At 42.8% G+C, this 16,846-nt stretch overlaps 1 protein-coding gene across 1 annotated transcript; it reads right to left on the bottom strand.

Annotated features, from left to right (window-relative positions):
- Positions 1-13,391: 13,391 nt before the first annotated feature.
- On the bottom strand, positions 13,392-15,280 carry LOC120866356 (C-C motif chemokine 2). The gene is made up of 3 exons (XM_040244031.1): positions 15,131-15,280; positions 14,267-14,381; positions 13,392-13,914 (listed from the first exon to the last, which is right to left on the bottom strand). The coding sequence occupies exons 1-3, from the start codon at positions 15,204-15,206 to the stop codon at positions 13,809-13,811; spliced, it is 297 nt and encodes a 98-aa protein (XP_040099965.1). The 5' UTR covers positions 15,207-15,280; the 3' UTR covers positions 13,392-13,808.
- Between the last annotated feature and the right edge of the window lie 1,566 nt (positions 15,281-16,846).

Below are 16,846 nucleotides of genomic sequence, written 5' to 3'. Positions count from 1 at the left end.
AGACTTTTCCTGATCTTGTAAAAGCAGTTGTTAAAGTGAGAGTGTGAGTACCCTTCTGCTCTGATGGCTCATCGTGCCCCAGAGAGGGGGTGATGTGCTTCAAAAGGAAGAAGAGGGGTGTTTGCATGGCTGAGCAAGCACCTGGGTGCTGAAGGCGGCTGACCAAGAAGGGCTCTGTTGGAGGGTGAAGACTCGAGCTTCACCATGGCAGCTACCGGTTTCTGAGCTGGTCTCAGCCTCTCTGTTCCTCTGATGGCTCTGCATGTCTGTTATAGAGAACAGATAAGAATAAGGAATCAGTTAATGGTTGAGAGGCCCTTATCTTTGTGAATGAATCACAAGATGGAGTAATAAATCTGCTGAGCCATCAACCTGTCCTGAGAAGGATGTTAAGAAATTAAAGAGAAAAGTGTGACTTGACGCTGGCCTGTTTTTATTCTCAGGCCAGGGATGCTGGGGAAGGTGGGAGCTACGCCCAGTCAGACCACACGATGTGACCTCTGGCTGATATTAAAGCTTCTGCTTTTTGGAAATAAAACACTTTCTGTAGAAAAAGGAAGGAAATAGGGGTACCAAGGTCAAGGAGATGCAAGGAATTTCCCCATTTTCCTTTTAGGCTCCCAGGTGCAAGGGAAGAGAACACAGGCCACGTATCTAAGTGTAGGCATGTTAAATAATTTGCAAGCACGTCTTAAGACCACTGTTTCAGCTATTAACCTTATACGGCGAGCGTGATGTTCGCTCTGGACATGCCATCTACAGCGTTTATTATGTTGAAGTATATTCCTTTAATATTCCATTTGTTGAGGGTTTTTATCATGAAAGGATTCTGTATTTCATCAAATGCTTTTTCTACATCTATTGAGAGAATTGTATGATTTTTAGCTTTCATTCTATTAATGGGGTGTGTCACATTTATTGATTTGTGTATGTTGAATCACCCTTACATGGTTAAATGCCACTTGATAGTTGTGTAAAATCCTTTTCATGTGCTCTTGAATTCAGCTTGGGATATTTTATTGAGAATTTTCACATCTATATTTATCAGGAGCATGGGCTTGTAAGTCTTTTTTTCTTGTAATATTTTTACCCAGCTTTGATATTAAAGTAATGCTGGCCTCATAAAATCAGTTTTAGCATGTTTCCTCCTTTTTGCTTTTTTGGAAGAGTTTACAAAACATTTTTGTAAATGTCTTGATAAACATTTTTTTCCTTAAATGTTTGATAAAAATCATCAGGGAAACCATCTAGTCCTGGACCTTTCTTTGTTAGAAGATTTTTGATTGCTGATTCAATCTCCTTCCCTATTATTGGTCTGTTCAGATTTTCTGTTTCTTCATAATTTTTTTTTGTAGGTTGCATGTTTCTTGTTTACCCTTTACTTTATGTTATCTAATTTGTTGGTGTAAATTGTTCATGTAGTCCCATATAATCCTTCACATTTCTGTGGTATTGTTGTAATGTTTCCTTTTTAATTTCTGATTTTATTTATTTGAGCCTTTTTTTCCTCTTTATTTTAGTTAGTGTAGCAAACTGTCAGGTTTTGATTATCTTAAAAAAAAAACACAGCTCTTAGTTTTGTTGATATTTTCTGTTGTTTTTCTGGACTCAGTTTAATTTATTTCTGTTCTGATCTTTGTTATTTCCTTCCTTCTGCTAGTTTTGGGCCGAGTTTGTTCCTCTTTTTTCTAGTTTCTTAAAGTGTATAGTTAGATTGTTTATTTGAGATCTTTTTTTTTTTTCTGGTGAAGATATTAATCACTATAAACTTCCCTCTTAGAATATTTAGCTGCATCTTATAAGTTTTAGTTTCCATTTTCACTTGTTTCAAGATATCTTTTGACTTTCCTTTTGATTCTTCATTTACCCATTGTTTAGGAGGGTTTGTTTGATTTTCACATTTGTGAATTTTCCACTTTTTCTCCTGTTATTTATTTATGGCTTTATACCATTGTGTTCAGAAAAGATACTTGCCACGATTTCAATTTTCATACATTTATTGAGACTTATTTTGTTATCTATCATACGGTCTATCTTGGAAGATGTTTTGTGTATGATTGAGAAGAACGTGTATTCTGCTTCTGTCGAGTGAAATGTTCTGTTTGCCTGTCGGGTGTATTTCGTCTAAAGCATAGCTCGAGTCTCAAATTTTCTTATTGATCTTCTCTCTGGAAAACCTATTTATTGTTGAAAATGATGTATTTAAGTACCCTACTATTATTCTATTGTTGTCTATTTTTCCTTTTAGATCTATTAGTATTTGCTTAATATGAATATTTAATTGTTTCAATGTTGGGTGCAGATGTACTTATAATTGTTGCGTTCCCTTGATGACACCTTAGTCATCATACAATGACCTTCCTTGTCTTTTCCAGTTTTTGGTTGAATGTCTATTTTGTCTTCCTTACCACTAGCGCCACCTGGGAGAGTATAGCTACTTCTATTCTTTTGGTTTCCACTTGCATGAAATATCTGTTTCCATCCCTTCACTTTGAGCCTGTGTGTGTCCTTAAAACTGAGGGAAATTTATTGTAGGAAGCATATAGTCAGGTCCTGTCTTTGTAATCCATTCAGTCACACTATGCTTTTTGTGGAGAATTTAATCCATTCACATTGAGAGTAATAATTGGTAGGAAAAGACTTAAACTGCCATCTTATTGTTTCTTGATTATTTTGTGGTTGCCTGGTTCCTTTTTTCCTCTCTCATTGCCTTTATGAACTGGTACTTTTTCAAAGTGGTGAGTTTTGATTACCTTCTCTTTATCTTTTATGTATCAGCTTTTATGTAGTTTTTTGCTTTGTGGTTACCTTGAAACTCACATAATACAACTTATAGATATAATAGTCTATTTGCACTGATAACAACTTTGGTTGCATACCAAAACTCTACTTACTTCAGTTCAACTACTCAGTCATGTCCGACTCTTTGCGATCTCTCTGGACTGCAGCATGCCAGGCTTCCCTGTCCATCACCAACTTCCAGAGCTTACTCAAACTCATCTCCATTTGAGTTGGTGATGCCATCCAACCATTTCATCCTCTTTTGTCCCCTTCTCCCACCTTCTTTCTTTCCCAGAATCAGGGTCTTTTCCAATCAGTCAGTTCTTTGCATCAGGTGGACAAAGTACTGGAGTTTCAGCTTCAGCATCAGTCCTTCCAGTGAATATTTAGGACTGATCTCCTTTAGGATGGACTGGTTGGATCTCCTTGCAGTCCATGGGACTCTCAGGAGTCTTCTCCAGCACCACAGTTCAAAAGCATCAATTCTTCAGCACTCAGCTTTCTTCACAGTCCATCTCTCACATCCATACATGACCACTGGAAAAACCATAGCCTTGACTAGATGGACCTTTGTTGGCAAAGTAATGTCTCTGCTTTTTAATATGCTGTCTAGGTTGGTCATATCTTTTCTTCCAAGGAGCAAGTGTCTTTTAATTTCATGGCTGTAGTCACCATTGGCAGTGATTTTGAAGCCCTCAAAAATGAAGCCTCTCACTGTTTCCACTGTTTCCCCATCTATTTCCATGAAGTGATTGGACCAGAAGCCATGATCTTAGTTTTCCGAATGTTGAGTTTTAAGCCAACTTTTTCACTCTCCTCTTTCACTTTCATCAAGAGGCTTTTTAGTTCCTCTTCACTTTCTGCCATAAGGGTGGTGTCATCTGCCTATCTGAGGTTATTGATATTTCTCCCAGCACTCTTGATTCCAGCTTGTGCTTCTTCCAGCCTGGCATTTCACATGATGTGCTCTGCATATAAGTTAAATAAGCAGGGTGACAATATGCAGCCTTTTTGTACCCTTTTCCCAATTTGGAACCAGTCTGTTGTTCCATGTCCAGTTCTAACTGTTGCTTCCTGACCTGCATACAGGTTTCTCAAGAAGCAGGCCAGGTGGTCTGGTATTCCCATCTCTTGAAGAATTTTCCACAGTTCGTTGTGATCCAAACAATCAAGGGCTTTGGCATAGTCAATAGAGCAGAAGTAGATGTTTTTTTCTGGAACTCTCTTGCTTTTTTGATGATCCAACAGATGCTGGCAATTTGAGCTCTGGTTCATCTGCCTTTTCTAAATCCAGTTTGAACATCTGGAATTTCACAGTTTACATACTGTTAAAGCTTGGTTTGGAGAATTTTGAGTATTACTTTACTAGCGTGTGATGTGAGCGCAACTGTATGGTAGTTTGAGCATTCTTTGGCATTGCCTTTGTTTGGGATTGGAATGAAAACTGACCTTTTCCAGTCCTGTGGCCACTGCTGAGTTTTCCAAATGTGCTGGCATCTTGAGTGCAGCACTTTCACAGCATCATCTTTCAAGATTTGAAAGAGCTCAACTGGAATTCCATCACCTCCACTAGCTTTGTTCATAGTGGTGTTTCCTAAGGCCCACTTGACTTTGCATTCCAGGATGTCTGGCTCTAGGTGAGTAGTCCCACCATCATTGTTATCTGGGTCATGAAGATCTTTTTTGTATAGTTCTTCTGTGTATTCTTGCCACCTCTTCTTAATCTCTTCTGCTTCTGTTAGGTCCATATCATTTCTGTCCTTTATTGTACCCATGAATATTTGCATGAAATGTCCCCTTGGTATCTCTAATTTTCTTTTTTTTAATTTAAATTTATTTATTTTAATTGGAGGCTAATTACTTTACAAGATTGTATTGGTTTTGCCATACATCAACATGAATCCACCATGGGTGTACACGTGTTCCCAATCCTGAACCCCCCTCCCACCTCCCTCCCTGTACCATCCCTCTGGGTCATCCCAGTGCACCAGCCCCAAGCATCCTGTATCCTGCATCGAACCTAGACTGGTGATTCATTTTTATATGATAGTATACATGTTTCAATGCCGTTCTCCCAAATCATCCCACCCTCTCCCTCTCCCACAGAGTCCAACAGACTGTTCTATACATCTGTGTCTCTTTTGCTCTCTCACATACAGGGTTATCATTACCGTCTTTCTAAATTCCGTATATGTGCATTAGTATACTGTATTGGTGTTTTTCTTTCTGGCTTACTTCACTCTGTATAACAGGCTCCAGTTTCATCTACTTCATTAGAACTGATTCAAACATATTCTTTTTAATGGCTGAGTAATACTCCATTGTGTATATGTACCACAGCTTTCTTATCCATTCGTCTGCTAATGGACATCTACATTGCTTCCGTGTCCTGGCTATTATAAACAGTGCTGCGATGAACATTGGGGTACACATGTCTCTTTCAATTCTGGTTTCTTCAATGTGTATGACCAGCAGTGGAAATGCTGAGATCTCTAGTCTTTCCCATTCTATTGTTGTCCTCTATTTCTTTGCATTGATCACTGAGGAAGGCTTTCTCATCTCTCCTTGCTATTCTTTGGAACTCTGCATTCCAATGGGTATATCTTTCCTTTTCTCCTTTGCCTTTAGTTTCTCTTCTTTTTCTCAGCTATTTGTAAGGCCTCCTCAGACAACCATGTTGCCTTTTTACATTTCTTTTTTCTTGGGGATGGTCTTGATCACTGCCTCCTGTACAATGTCATGAACCTCCATCCGTGGTTTGTCAGGTACTCTGTCTATCAGATCTAATCCCTTGAATCTATTTGTCACTTCCACTGTATAATCCTGAGGGATTTGATTTGGGTTGTACCTGAATGATCCAGTGCTTTTCCCTACTTTCTTCAATTTAAGTCTGAATTTGGTAATAAGGAGTTCATGATCTGAGCCACAGTCAACTCCTCATCTTGTTTTTGCTGACTTTATAGAGCTTCTCCATCTACTTACTTAACCTCTCTTTATGTTTGTTATGCCTCAGTTAGCCTCTCTGTACAGATGACACCACCCATATGGCAGAAAGTGAAGAGGAACTAAAAAGCTTCTTGATGAAAGTGAAAGAGGAGAGTGAAAAAGTTGGCCTAAAGCTCAACATTCAGAAAACGAAGATCATGGCATCCAGTCCCATCACTTCATGGGAAATAGATGGGGAAACAGTGGAAACAGTGGCAGACTTTATTTTGGGGGGCTCCAAAATCACTGCAGATGGTGACTGCAGCCATGAAATTAAAAGATGCTTACTCCTTGGAAGAAAAGTTATGGCCAACATAGATAGTATATTCAAAAGCAGAGACATTACTTTGCCGACTAAGGTCCATCTAGTCAAGGCTATGGTTTTTCCTGTGGTCATGTATGGATGTGAGAGTTGGACTGTGAAGAAGACAGAGCGCCAAAGAATTGATGCTTTTGAACTGTAGTGTTGGAGAAGACTCTTGAGAGTCCCTTGGACTGCAAGGAGATCCAACCAGTCCATTCTGAAGGAGATCAACCCTGGGATTTCTTTGGAAGGAATGATGCTAAAGCTGAAATTCCAGTACTTTGGCTACCTCATGAGAAGAGTTGACTCATTGGAAAAGACTCTGATGCTAGGAGGGATTGGGGGCAGCAGGAGAAGGGGACGACAGAGGATGAGATGGCTGGATGGCATCACTGACTCAATGGGCGTGAGTCTGAGTGAACTCCAGGAGTTGGTGATGGACAGGGAGGCCTGGTGTGCTGCGATTCATGGGGTCGCAAAGAGTTGGACATGACTGAGCAACTGAACTGACTGACTGACTGATGTAACAAATTATTGTGGCTAGATTTATTTTTGGCTTTTAATACTTTTGTTCTTTAACATTGGTATTAGAGTTAAGTTGCCCATATATAATTACACTACAGTACTAGAGTATTCTGAATTTGACTATATGATTACCTTTATGTGTTCTATATTTTCATATCACTAATTTGTGTCTTTTTATTTCCGTTTATAGAACTACTTTCAGCCATTCTTCTAAGGCAGTTCTAGTGGTAGTAAATTCCTTCAGTTGTTGTTTATCTGGGGAAATCTTTCTGTTTCTTTATTTCTAAAGGACAACTTTTCCAGGGAGAGTGTTCCTGATTGGCAGTGTTGCTGTTGTTGTTGCTGTTTAAGCACTTTGATGATAACATCCCACTCTCCTGATTGTTAGTTTCTTTGTGAGAAATCTACTGACAGCCTTATGGGTGTTGCTTTTTTAAGTTGCAAGCTTCTTTTCTCTTGCTCCTTTAAAAATTCTCTCTTTGTCTTTTATTTTTGACAGCTTTATTAAAATATGTCTTGGAGAAGGTCTCTGAATTTGTTGGGGGACCCATGAACTTCATCAACTTGAATATCTAAATCTCTCTACAGATTTGGGAGGTTCTTAGCCACTATTTCTTTAAGCTTTCTTTCCCATTCCCCCATCTCTTCTCCTTCTAGGACCTCAGTAATTCACAGATTGTTTTATTCTGTAGACCACAAAGTCATTCTTCAATCTTTTTCTTTTTCCTTCTCCTCTAACAATTTCAAAGGTTCTGTCTTCTATTTTACAAATTCTTCTTCTTGGTCCATTCTGCTGTTGATGGAACCTATTGCATTTTTCATTTCATTCACTGTATCTCCAGCCCCAGAATTAAAAAAAAAATTGTTTCTATCTCTTTGTTAAGCTTCTCATGTTGTGCATTTTTTGCATAATTTTGTTGAATTGTCTTTCTTCACATTCTTGTAGCTCATTGAGATGTCTTTTAAAGGCCACGTTAAATTCTTTTTTCAGGGAAATTCTAGATCTCCACATCTTTGGAGTCAGTTACTGGAAAATTATTTTGACCCTTTGACGCTGTCATGTTTCCTTGATTTTTCGTATTTCTTGAAGTCTTGTGTCACTTTCTCCAAAGTTTTTTTTTTTTTTTTTTTTTTTTTAGAATATTTATTTATTTGGCTACATTAGGTCTTAGTTGCTGCCCTTGGGATCGTTGATCTTCCCTGCAGCATTCAGGATCTTTAGTTCCCTGGCCAGGGATTGTACCTAGGCCCCCTGCACTGAGAGCGCCGAGTCTTAGCCACTGGGCCACCAGGGGAAGTTCCCCTTTCTTTGAATCTGAAGAAGCAGTCACACTCTTGGGTCGTAACTGAGTGACTTCAGGGGAGAAATACTTAGGAATTTTTACGCTGTCTCAGAACGTCTAAATATATGCTTGCTGCATGCTTTAAGCTCCCTCTTGTGGCAGAATCCTTCAACTTGCTTGCCTCCTCTCAAGCCTGCAACACACCAGGCCAAGTGCTGACAGCCTGGCTTGCTTTCTCAAGGGCCTAACTAAAGCCAAGGTAGGTCTCTGCCTGGCGCACAGATTCAGGCGGGTTTTCTGCGTGTGCTCACTAGGTGGCGCCCAGGCTCAGGCAGGTTTTTTATTGCATGTGCTCCCTAGTTGTCTGCCGAAGCTCACTCTAGTCATTTTCAGGGACCGTCATTGGGAACCAGCCACAGGTAGGGTATGGATGTGGATAAGGCTCATGTGGTGATGTGAGCCTCTTAGAAGGATTTGCAGCTGAGATCTTTGGGGTCTGCAATGCAATTACTAGGATCTGCCTCCCTCTGATGCCTCCCCTAAATTATTTTTTTTTTAATATTTTTTGATGTGGACCATTTTTTTAGTCTTTATTGAATTTTTGTTACAATGTTGCTTCTGCTTTATGTTTTGCTTTCTTCTGGCCAGAGGCATCTGAGCTCTTAACTCCCTGACCAGGGATCGAACTTGAACCCCTTGCATTGCAAGGTCGAAGTCTAACCACTGAAAACCAGGGAAGTCCCTCCCCTAAAGTTCTACCTGCTGCTTTCCCAACCTCTTCTTAACCCCTGGTCATGCAGTTCAGGACTCAGTACTCTGTGTGGAGCAAGAAAGAAGTGGGTCTCCATAGCAGTGTCCACATAGCTGGGAAACTGGAGAAGTTTCCCACTATCACTTCCTCCGTCCCACCCCGCCAGTCACCAGCCTCCCAGGAGAAATAATCACACCAGCCAAGAAGGTTTCTCTTGGCACTGAGTTGTGCCACTTTAGGGGAACAGTGATGCATGTAATGTGAAACTGGTCCTCTTACCGTCTCTAATACATCCAAGCTTGAATTTTTTGTTCCAACCGTGTGGTGTGCAAACCTGGACTTCTCCAGTGCAAACTTGGCCTCCACAAAGGCTCTGTCATCTGCGGGTAATTGTCTAAGTCTCTGTTCTCCAAGGGCTTCCAAACCACAAATGAGATGCCAATTCACAGGCTACTGCAGATCTCAGTCAGGACCATGATCTGTATGCTTTTGACCTAGCATGGGTGAATGGGTGGGCAGGACTCCTCCCAGGTTGCTTGGCATATGGTGCTGGATCTCACAGCTCCAAAAAGGCACTTTTGTCCATGGCTGGGTGCAAAACTCATTGATGGGGTATATGAGCAAGGGACATCTCATCTGGCCATCTTCCTGACTTCAGTCTTCTTTCTATTACTTTAAAATTTTTGTGTGTGTGCTACACAGTTGCTAGTGTACTATTTAATTTCCTTTTTTCTTTTATTATATATTTTTGAGTTATTGTCTTAGTGGGCACAACGAAGATTACTGTTGTTACTGTCATCTGTAAGAACCTAGCTCAGGTTAACACCATCTTAATTTCAATACTGGTCTTCCCTGGTGCTGCTGCTGCTGCTGCTGCTAAGTCGCTTCAGTCGTGTCCAACTCTGTGTGACCCCATACATGGCAGCCCACCAGGCTCCGCCATCCCTGGGGTTCTCCAGGCAAGAACACTGGAGTGGGTTGCCATTTCCTTCTCTAATGCATGAAAGTGAAAAGTGAAAGTGAAGTCGCTCAGTCATGTTCGACCCTTCACGACCCCCTGGACTGCAGTTTATAAGGCTCCTCCGTCCATGGGATTTTCCAGGCAGGAGTACTGGAGTGGGGGGCTATTGCCTTCTCTGCTTCCTTGGTGGCTCAGTGGTAAAGAACCCACCTGCCAAGGCAGTAGAGTTTCATCCCTGGGTCGGGAAGATCCCCTGGGGAAGGAAATAGCAACCCACTCCAGTATTCTTGCCTGGGAAATTCCGTGGACAGAGGAGCCCAGCGGGCTGCAATTCATGGGGTCACAAAAAAGTTTGATGTGACTTAGCAACTAAACAACAATTTCAACAGTATATGTGAACTTTGACCTATAGAGCTCCATCCTTACCCCTGCTTAAAGTTGCTATGAATGGAGAAAGGGGGGTTGGAAGCTAAGGGATGCAGAAAACCTCTAGAAGTTAGAAAAGGTGCTGCAACTAAAGACCCCACCTGCGACAACCAAGACAGAGCTGCCTAATACGTAAATAAACATAAGTAAATAAACAGAAGTTGGAACAGGTACGATAGCCGATTGTCCCCTAGAGCCTCCAGAAGGAAGCCCCCTAGAAGGCCCCTGGACCCACTTTAAATGTCCGATCTCCAGCACTGTAAGATAATGCCTTTGTGTTGTTTTAAGGCATTATGTTTATGTTACTTTATTACAGTGGCAACAAGAAACAAATACAGATTCTGGTGCCTGGAAGTGTGCTGCTGCTGTGCAATCGTGTGTGCTAAGTTGCTTCAGTCCTGTCCAGTTCTTTGCAACCCTATGGACTATAGCCCACCAGGCTCCTCTGTCCAAGGGGATTTTCCAGGCAAGAATACTGGAGTGGGTTGATGTATCCTCCAGGGGATCTTCCCGACTCAGGGATCAAACCCAAGTGTCTTACCCAAGTGCCTGCATTGGCAGGAAGGTTCTTTACCACTACGCCACCTGGGTAGCCAGGGGTGCTGCTAGAGCAAACACTGAAAAATGTAGCAGTGGCTTTAGAATGGGGCAATGAGAAGAGGTTGGAAGAATTTTGAGAATGATAAGAAAAGCCTAGGTTTCCTGGAACAGACCCCTTGGCTGCTACAGGATATGAATTCACTACACTTGGCATCCCCTCCTAAAACAGGGCCTCTTGCCAGAGCTTTGTGCTCAGAGATTCATCATGCAAGGAGCAAGGAATCCCATGCTTAGCTGGCACTGAAACAAATGGACCCAAGATTTTCTGAAAGTGAACAGATATGCCTTGAAGAGGAAACATGAACAGATTATTTTGGGGACTTGAGCACATGCACGGCCCCTCCCTCAGCCTCCTGTTGTTTCAGACCCTTCACTTCAAATCTGCCTGATATTAGAAGATCTGATGCTCAGTAAGCTAGATGCTGATGCCCCCTTTGTTTGCACTCACTCTGTTTTTGCCTCCTGGCATCCACTGGAAGTTGAGTGATCAAGGCTGAGGATTGGAGGAGGGAAGGAGGGGCAAGGGAGACTGTTGGACCTGGCACAAGGGTCAACAAGTGCCTTTAATAGCTGCCAATGAATTGTCTGTTGACTGATATACTCCCAGGGCACTTGGGGAGTGTTCCTTGGAGCTTTGATGGAATCCCTCAGCCAGAATCAGTGTCTCCAGGACAGGCTCAGGAGTCTGAAAGCAGAATCCCCTCTTCCTATTCTGCTCTAGGTGGTAGAAATGAAAGCTTTCCAAAAGACACACTCCTGGATCCCGAAACCGAGGTTCTGCTGAGTTCCTACTTGTAACACATCATTGCTGTTTTGTCGGTTAGTCACTAAGTCGTGTCTGACTCTTGCAACCCCATGGACTGTAGCCCACCAGGCTCCTCTGTGCAGGGAATTGTCCAAGCAAGAGTACTGGAGTGGGTTGCCATTTCCTTCTCCAAGGGATCTTCCCGACCAGGGACTGAACCAGCATCTCCTGCACTGGCAGGCAGATTCTTTGCCACTGAGCCACTGGGGAAGCAGTACATCATTATCCCCATTTTATTGATGGAGACTCAGAATATTCAACCTGCCCTAGGTGAGAGAGTCAGTGCCAGTTCTGGGGTTAAGACCCCAGTGTCCTTCTGTCAGTGATCTCCCTGCTGCCAAAGGCACTGCCTGGTCTAACTTGATACGCCACCCATCGCCCCCCCAGAGTGGCCTGGGAATCTGCAATCTCACCATGCAGAGTTTATTCAATAGGGCAAGATATCCACTTTGTTTAGTGGAGGAGCTGTCTGCGTCTACGTGGGTCAAATGCCTCACAAGGAGATCAAATGCCATGCAAGAGAATAGACATCTTAGGTGGACACTCAGGAAGAAGAGGCTCATCCATCTAACTGGATGATTGCAGGCTCCTGGAGTTGGGACTGGGAGATAGTGGTGGAGAGCAATGCATTCTGGTTTCAGACAAGCTGTCCCCTTAAAATGTGGGTTGTGGAAGGGACTTCCTCTTAAGCCACGGTCCTTCTGCTCCATCTAAAACACCCAGCCTTTCACTCTGTCCGGCTCATTCTTCCAGTGTTACCTCTTGGACTCCATATTCAGACCTTCACCATTTCTTGCCTGGACCACAGCAGTAACTTCTCTCTTGACCCTACTTGTCCAGGTCTGCGTGAAGCCCCTATGTTTACTGAAACTCATCTCTGAACCTCTGAGCACAGGCATGTCCTTTCTTACTGGAGCAACCATCCCCAACATCTCCTTTTAACCTACGAAGTTGGATTAACTTGCCACCTTGATATTTAAAACTCTCTTCTCAAGCTTTATGTCTTATGTTCCCCATCACCTGAAAGGCGTGGACGTCAATTCCCATCTAATTGTTTTTCTTCCTCTTTGATGGACACGTCAACATCACTTTTACCTCTAGGTATTTGCTCTCACTCTTTTCCTTTTTTTTTTCTATTTCTTTTCATCCCACATAGCTTGTGGGATTTTAGTTTCCCCACCAGGGATTGAACCCAGGCCCTCAGCAGTGAGAGCATGGGCTCCTAACGACTGAACCACGAGGGAACTTCCTCTCTTTTTCTTCATGATCTGGAAATTTCTCTAGAAAAGTCTCATTCAATCATCGAAGATAAGTTCAAGTCATGTCTTCCTTTCTTTAAGATTTTTTGATGTGGACAATTTTTGAAGTCTTTATTGAATTTGTTACAACATTGCTTCTGTTTTTTAATTATTATTATTATTTTTTGGCCTTGAGGTGTGTGGGCTATTAGCTCCCCAACTAAGGATTGAACTCGCAGCCCCTGGATTGGAAGACAAAGTTTGACTCATATCTTCTTAATTAATCTGATCAACATTTCCCAATGTCTACAGTGTCTGTTTCACTCCAGGTTGGAGGATTAATAGGAGGGGGAGAAATTAAGGGAAAGTAACCGAGTTAGGGGGAAGTTGCAATAGATTGTGAGAGAGAGTGAGGGCAGGGGTCAAGGGTTGTGAACACAACAATGGTGGTGAGCTGGCTGCTGCTAAACAGATGACCAGGGTCCCTGGGATCTGGGCAATTGGTGTTGGGAAGTGGTGTGGTAATGATGAAATGCCTGACTGCGTCCTGCCTTAAAAATTCTTATGTAGGAACTCAGATGAGCTCCCCTGGTGAAAAAGACCACAGCCAGTTCACATTCGTATTCTTCCCAAACATGAACCTCACACTTTGAAACCCTGCTCCTCCCCCATCAACCAAGATTATACTCGGTTTTTAAGTTTCCTTCAAGAAAATGCCAACAGTCAGGTTTCGTACAAAAATATATATATATGTATTTTTTCAATAGTTATACAATATATATTTCCACAATAGCAGTTTTAACAATGACTTAGAGTGTAAAACCAAAAGTTCTTGCATTAATCATTCTTGCGAGGACTCTTCCACCATCCCAGGGATAGAACTGAGATTCACAGAGGAAAGCAATTTGCCCAAATCTCCATGAAAACAAATGAACAACCAAAACAAAAAAACAAAAAACACTAGTAGTCATGGAAGATAAACTTAAAGCATCAATAACTTAAATAAGATTAACATTACTTAAGGCATCATGTTTCACATCAATAAAGTTCATACTCTTTAAAATTATAATAAGGTAATATCAGAGGGCAGTTAGGGAAAGCCAGAAGAACACAGATTGTCTTTAGATTCTTGGATTGTAGAGTGAGTGCTCAAGGCTTCGGAGTTTGGTTTTTCTTGTCGAGATGTTTTATGGAGTCCTGGACCCATTTCAGGTTGGGGTCTGCACAAAGCTCTTTGCCCAGGATGGTCTTGAAACTGCGGAGGAGAGAGAGAGGGGATAAGGTTAGATGGAGTTCCATTGAAATCTCAGCCTACGAATGTAGCCCATTTGCCCCGAAGCTGCCATGGGAACTCAAGGAGGAAACCAGGTGGAAGGAGGGAGCCCATGGCAAGTTGATCATATAAATGTCCCAGCTGAAACCATCCTGACTTCAGGCTAAAGAAACTAGGATGGTTTGAATGAGCACACAGAGGGAGCATGACGATGTGGGGCACTTTCGGATATTGGGTTAGATCATGTAACTCTCTGATGTTACGTTTGTGTGAGCCTTGCCCCTTGCACCCTGAGGAAGAACTGGACCATGGAGGGCTGGTGTGCTCAACTTACATCACAGCTTCTTTGGGACACTTGCTGGAGGTGACTCTTCTGTAGTTTGTCAGCCTCTGCATGGAGATCTTCTTATTGAATTTATAGCAGCAGGCGATTTGGGAGTTAATTGCATCTGGAAAGAGAACCACAAAGAAAAAGCATTTTAGAATGGACTAGATTCTTTCCAATCTCAATCAGAGCAGAAAAGAGAAATAAGGGGAAGGCAAAAGGGAGTCAGGTGTGCAGGGAGAACCCCTTAAATCCTAATATTTCAGCTTGTGCTTCAAAGCTACAATATCAGATGGACTCAGTTTCCTAAGCCCTAAAATGGGCATGTAGCACTGACAATGAACTGAGGGAAGGGAGGTTTGTTAAAACTAGATAATTTGGGGAAATTCTGTTAGTAGGAGCAAATAATCCAAGCTATCAAAGTTAGCTAAGGCTCCCCTTTAGGTAAGAAGAAATGGATGCTTTGTTGTGAGTTTCCCTGATACCCACTGCCTCTGCAAAACTGAGTCTCTGGAGTCCAGATTTCAGATCTTCTCCTCTGGCCTCCATAGTATCTGGATATACCCTGCCAGAGAGCCCCTCTCCTTATATCCCAGTCCTCAAATGCTGCTGAAAGGAGCCAGGGCAGTAACTGCACTGGGCTCAGGTTTCCAGAGCCGGGATCCTGGAAGGAGCTGGATTTGAGGTCTACAACTGGAATTCTCATCCAGGCACCATCCAAGAGAAGCTGTGTGATCAAGCTCACTCCTATGCCTCTCAGACTTTCCTGATCTTGTAGTGAAAGTGAGAGTGCAGGTACACTTCTGCTCCGCTGGCCCATCATGACCCAGAGAGGGGGCGATGAGCTTCAGAGGGAAGGAGAAGGGGGCTCACCTGGCTGAGCGAGCACCTCGGTGCTGAAGGCAGCTACTGTGAGTAGCAGGCACAGGAAAGCAGCGGAGACCTTCATGTTGCAGCGAGAGGATTCAAGCTTCAGCTTGGGAGCTGTTAGTCTCGGGATTGGCCCCTCTGCTCCTCCAGTGGCTCTGCCTGCCTTTTATTGAAAAACCGAGAGGGTGGAGCCCATGAGAGTGAGGCTGGCCCCGGGCGGCATCCTCCTCAATGAATGACGAAGTGGAATCTTAAACGTGCTGAGCAAGTGAAGCTGCCAGGACATTTCCAGGAAGTAGGAGAGGGAAGCGGTGGGTCAGGACTGGGCAATTTTCCATTTGCAGCTGAGATCAAAAGAAAGGGGGAAGGGCAGGGTGCAGTTATATCCAGAGAGACCGCAGACGTAAACCAAACGGTTTATTCTTAAGATTCCCCTTTTTCTGAAGCGAAAACTCTGCAGAAAAGAAAGGAAGCCAGGGAAACAGAAGTCACAAGGATGCTGAAAGAAAGCATTCTCCCCCAAACTCCCTTCCCAGCCAGGCTGCCACATAACATTGAGCAGAGTTCCCTGTGCTATTTAGAAGGTCCTTGTTGGTTATCCATTTAATAAATGTAGCAGTGGATCGCTGTATTCATAATAAGCAAATGACTGGTCCACCCTCAAACAACAGCCCAGGGACCTTCAAGCCAAGGAGGAGTCCTGAAGTCTTGGCAGGCACCCAACAGCGTATTAAATCCGTTTGCTCTTTAAAATGTAGGATGGTGGTACAAGGGAAGCTTAGTAGAACTATAGGGTTTTTTTTTTTTTTTTAACTATAAAACTGAATTCTATTAATAGAATCATCAGATTTAAGATGTGGAAGAAGCCATCTAGATCGTGTTGATGTAATACTCATGCAGTACCTAACTCTGAACTGGGAATATTCAGTATTCCAAGCCCATCCATTAGGTATTGTTCATTTCCATTTTATAGTCAGAAAGCCAAGGTACAGAGGAGTTAAGGAACCTGTTCAAGTTCTCCCAAACAAAGCCCAGTGTCTGTGCTGTCACGACTAGGACATACTTCGAGAGGAAGGGGCACATTCTCCAGCTGGCTGCCTGGCCATATATCTGGATGCCCTCTGGCTTCAGTCTCTGCAGAATCAGCAGACATCTGAAAGGGAGTTGAGGACATTCCTTGCAGTTATTACAGATCTGGAGCCCGTGGTTAGCACGGCAGGCAGACAAGACAAGACAAGAGGTGTGTCCTCGGCTATGGCAACTGTTATCCCAGCTTCTTTAGGATTCCCAAGGAGAAGGCGTGAGTCAAAGAACAGTCTTCCTGGAATTAGAACGGCTGCCTTCATGCTGCAACTCCACCTTAAACTTCCTCAGAAACCCCAGAATCCATCATAACACCTAAAAGACCTTAGTGTTCATTTCATTGAACTCTTTTCTTTCACAAATATGACAGAATTCCTTGAGGCATGCCGGTGGCTGAGCCAAGCCTCGGATTCAGGCCTCGACTCCCCCAATTCCACTGCCTCATGATTCTGAGCTTGCTTGGCTTTGCCCAGTGGGCATGGAAGGCCCTGCTGATCCTTCTTTCTCAAAGCGTCCTTGAGACAATGTCTTTGAAACATATGGGACTTTTGGGAAGAACTGTCTGCCAATCACTGCATTTGTTTTTGTTTGTTTTTTAAACTTTTTATTTTATATTGGAGTATAGCTGATTAACAA

Source organism: Oryx dammah, unplaced genomic scaffold (assembly GCF_014754425.2).
Source record: "Oryx dammah isolate SB20612 unplaced genomic scaffold, SCBI_Odam_1.1 HiC_scaffold_8, whole genome shotgun sequence".
Classification (NCBI taxonomy): domain Eukaryota; kingdom Metazoa; phylum Chordata; class Mammalia; order Artiodactyla; family Bovidae; genus Oryx; species Oryx dammah.
The sequence above is the reverse complement of the archived record's forward strand: the minus strand, read 5'-3'. Positions and strand labels throughout refer to the sequence as shown.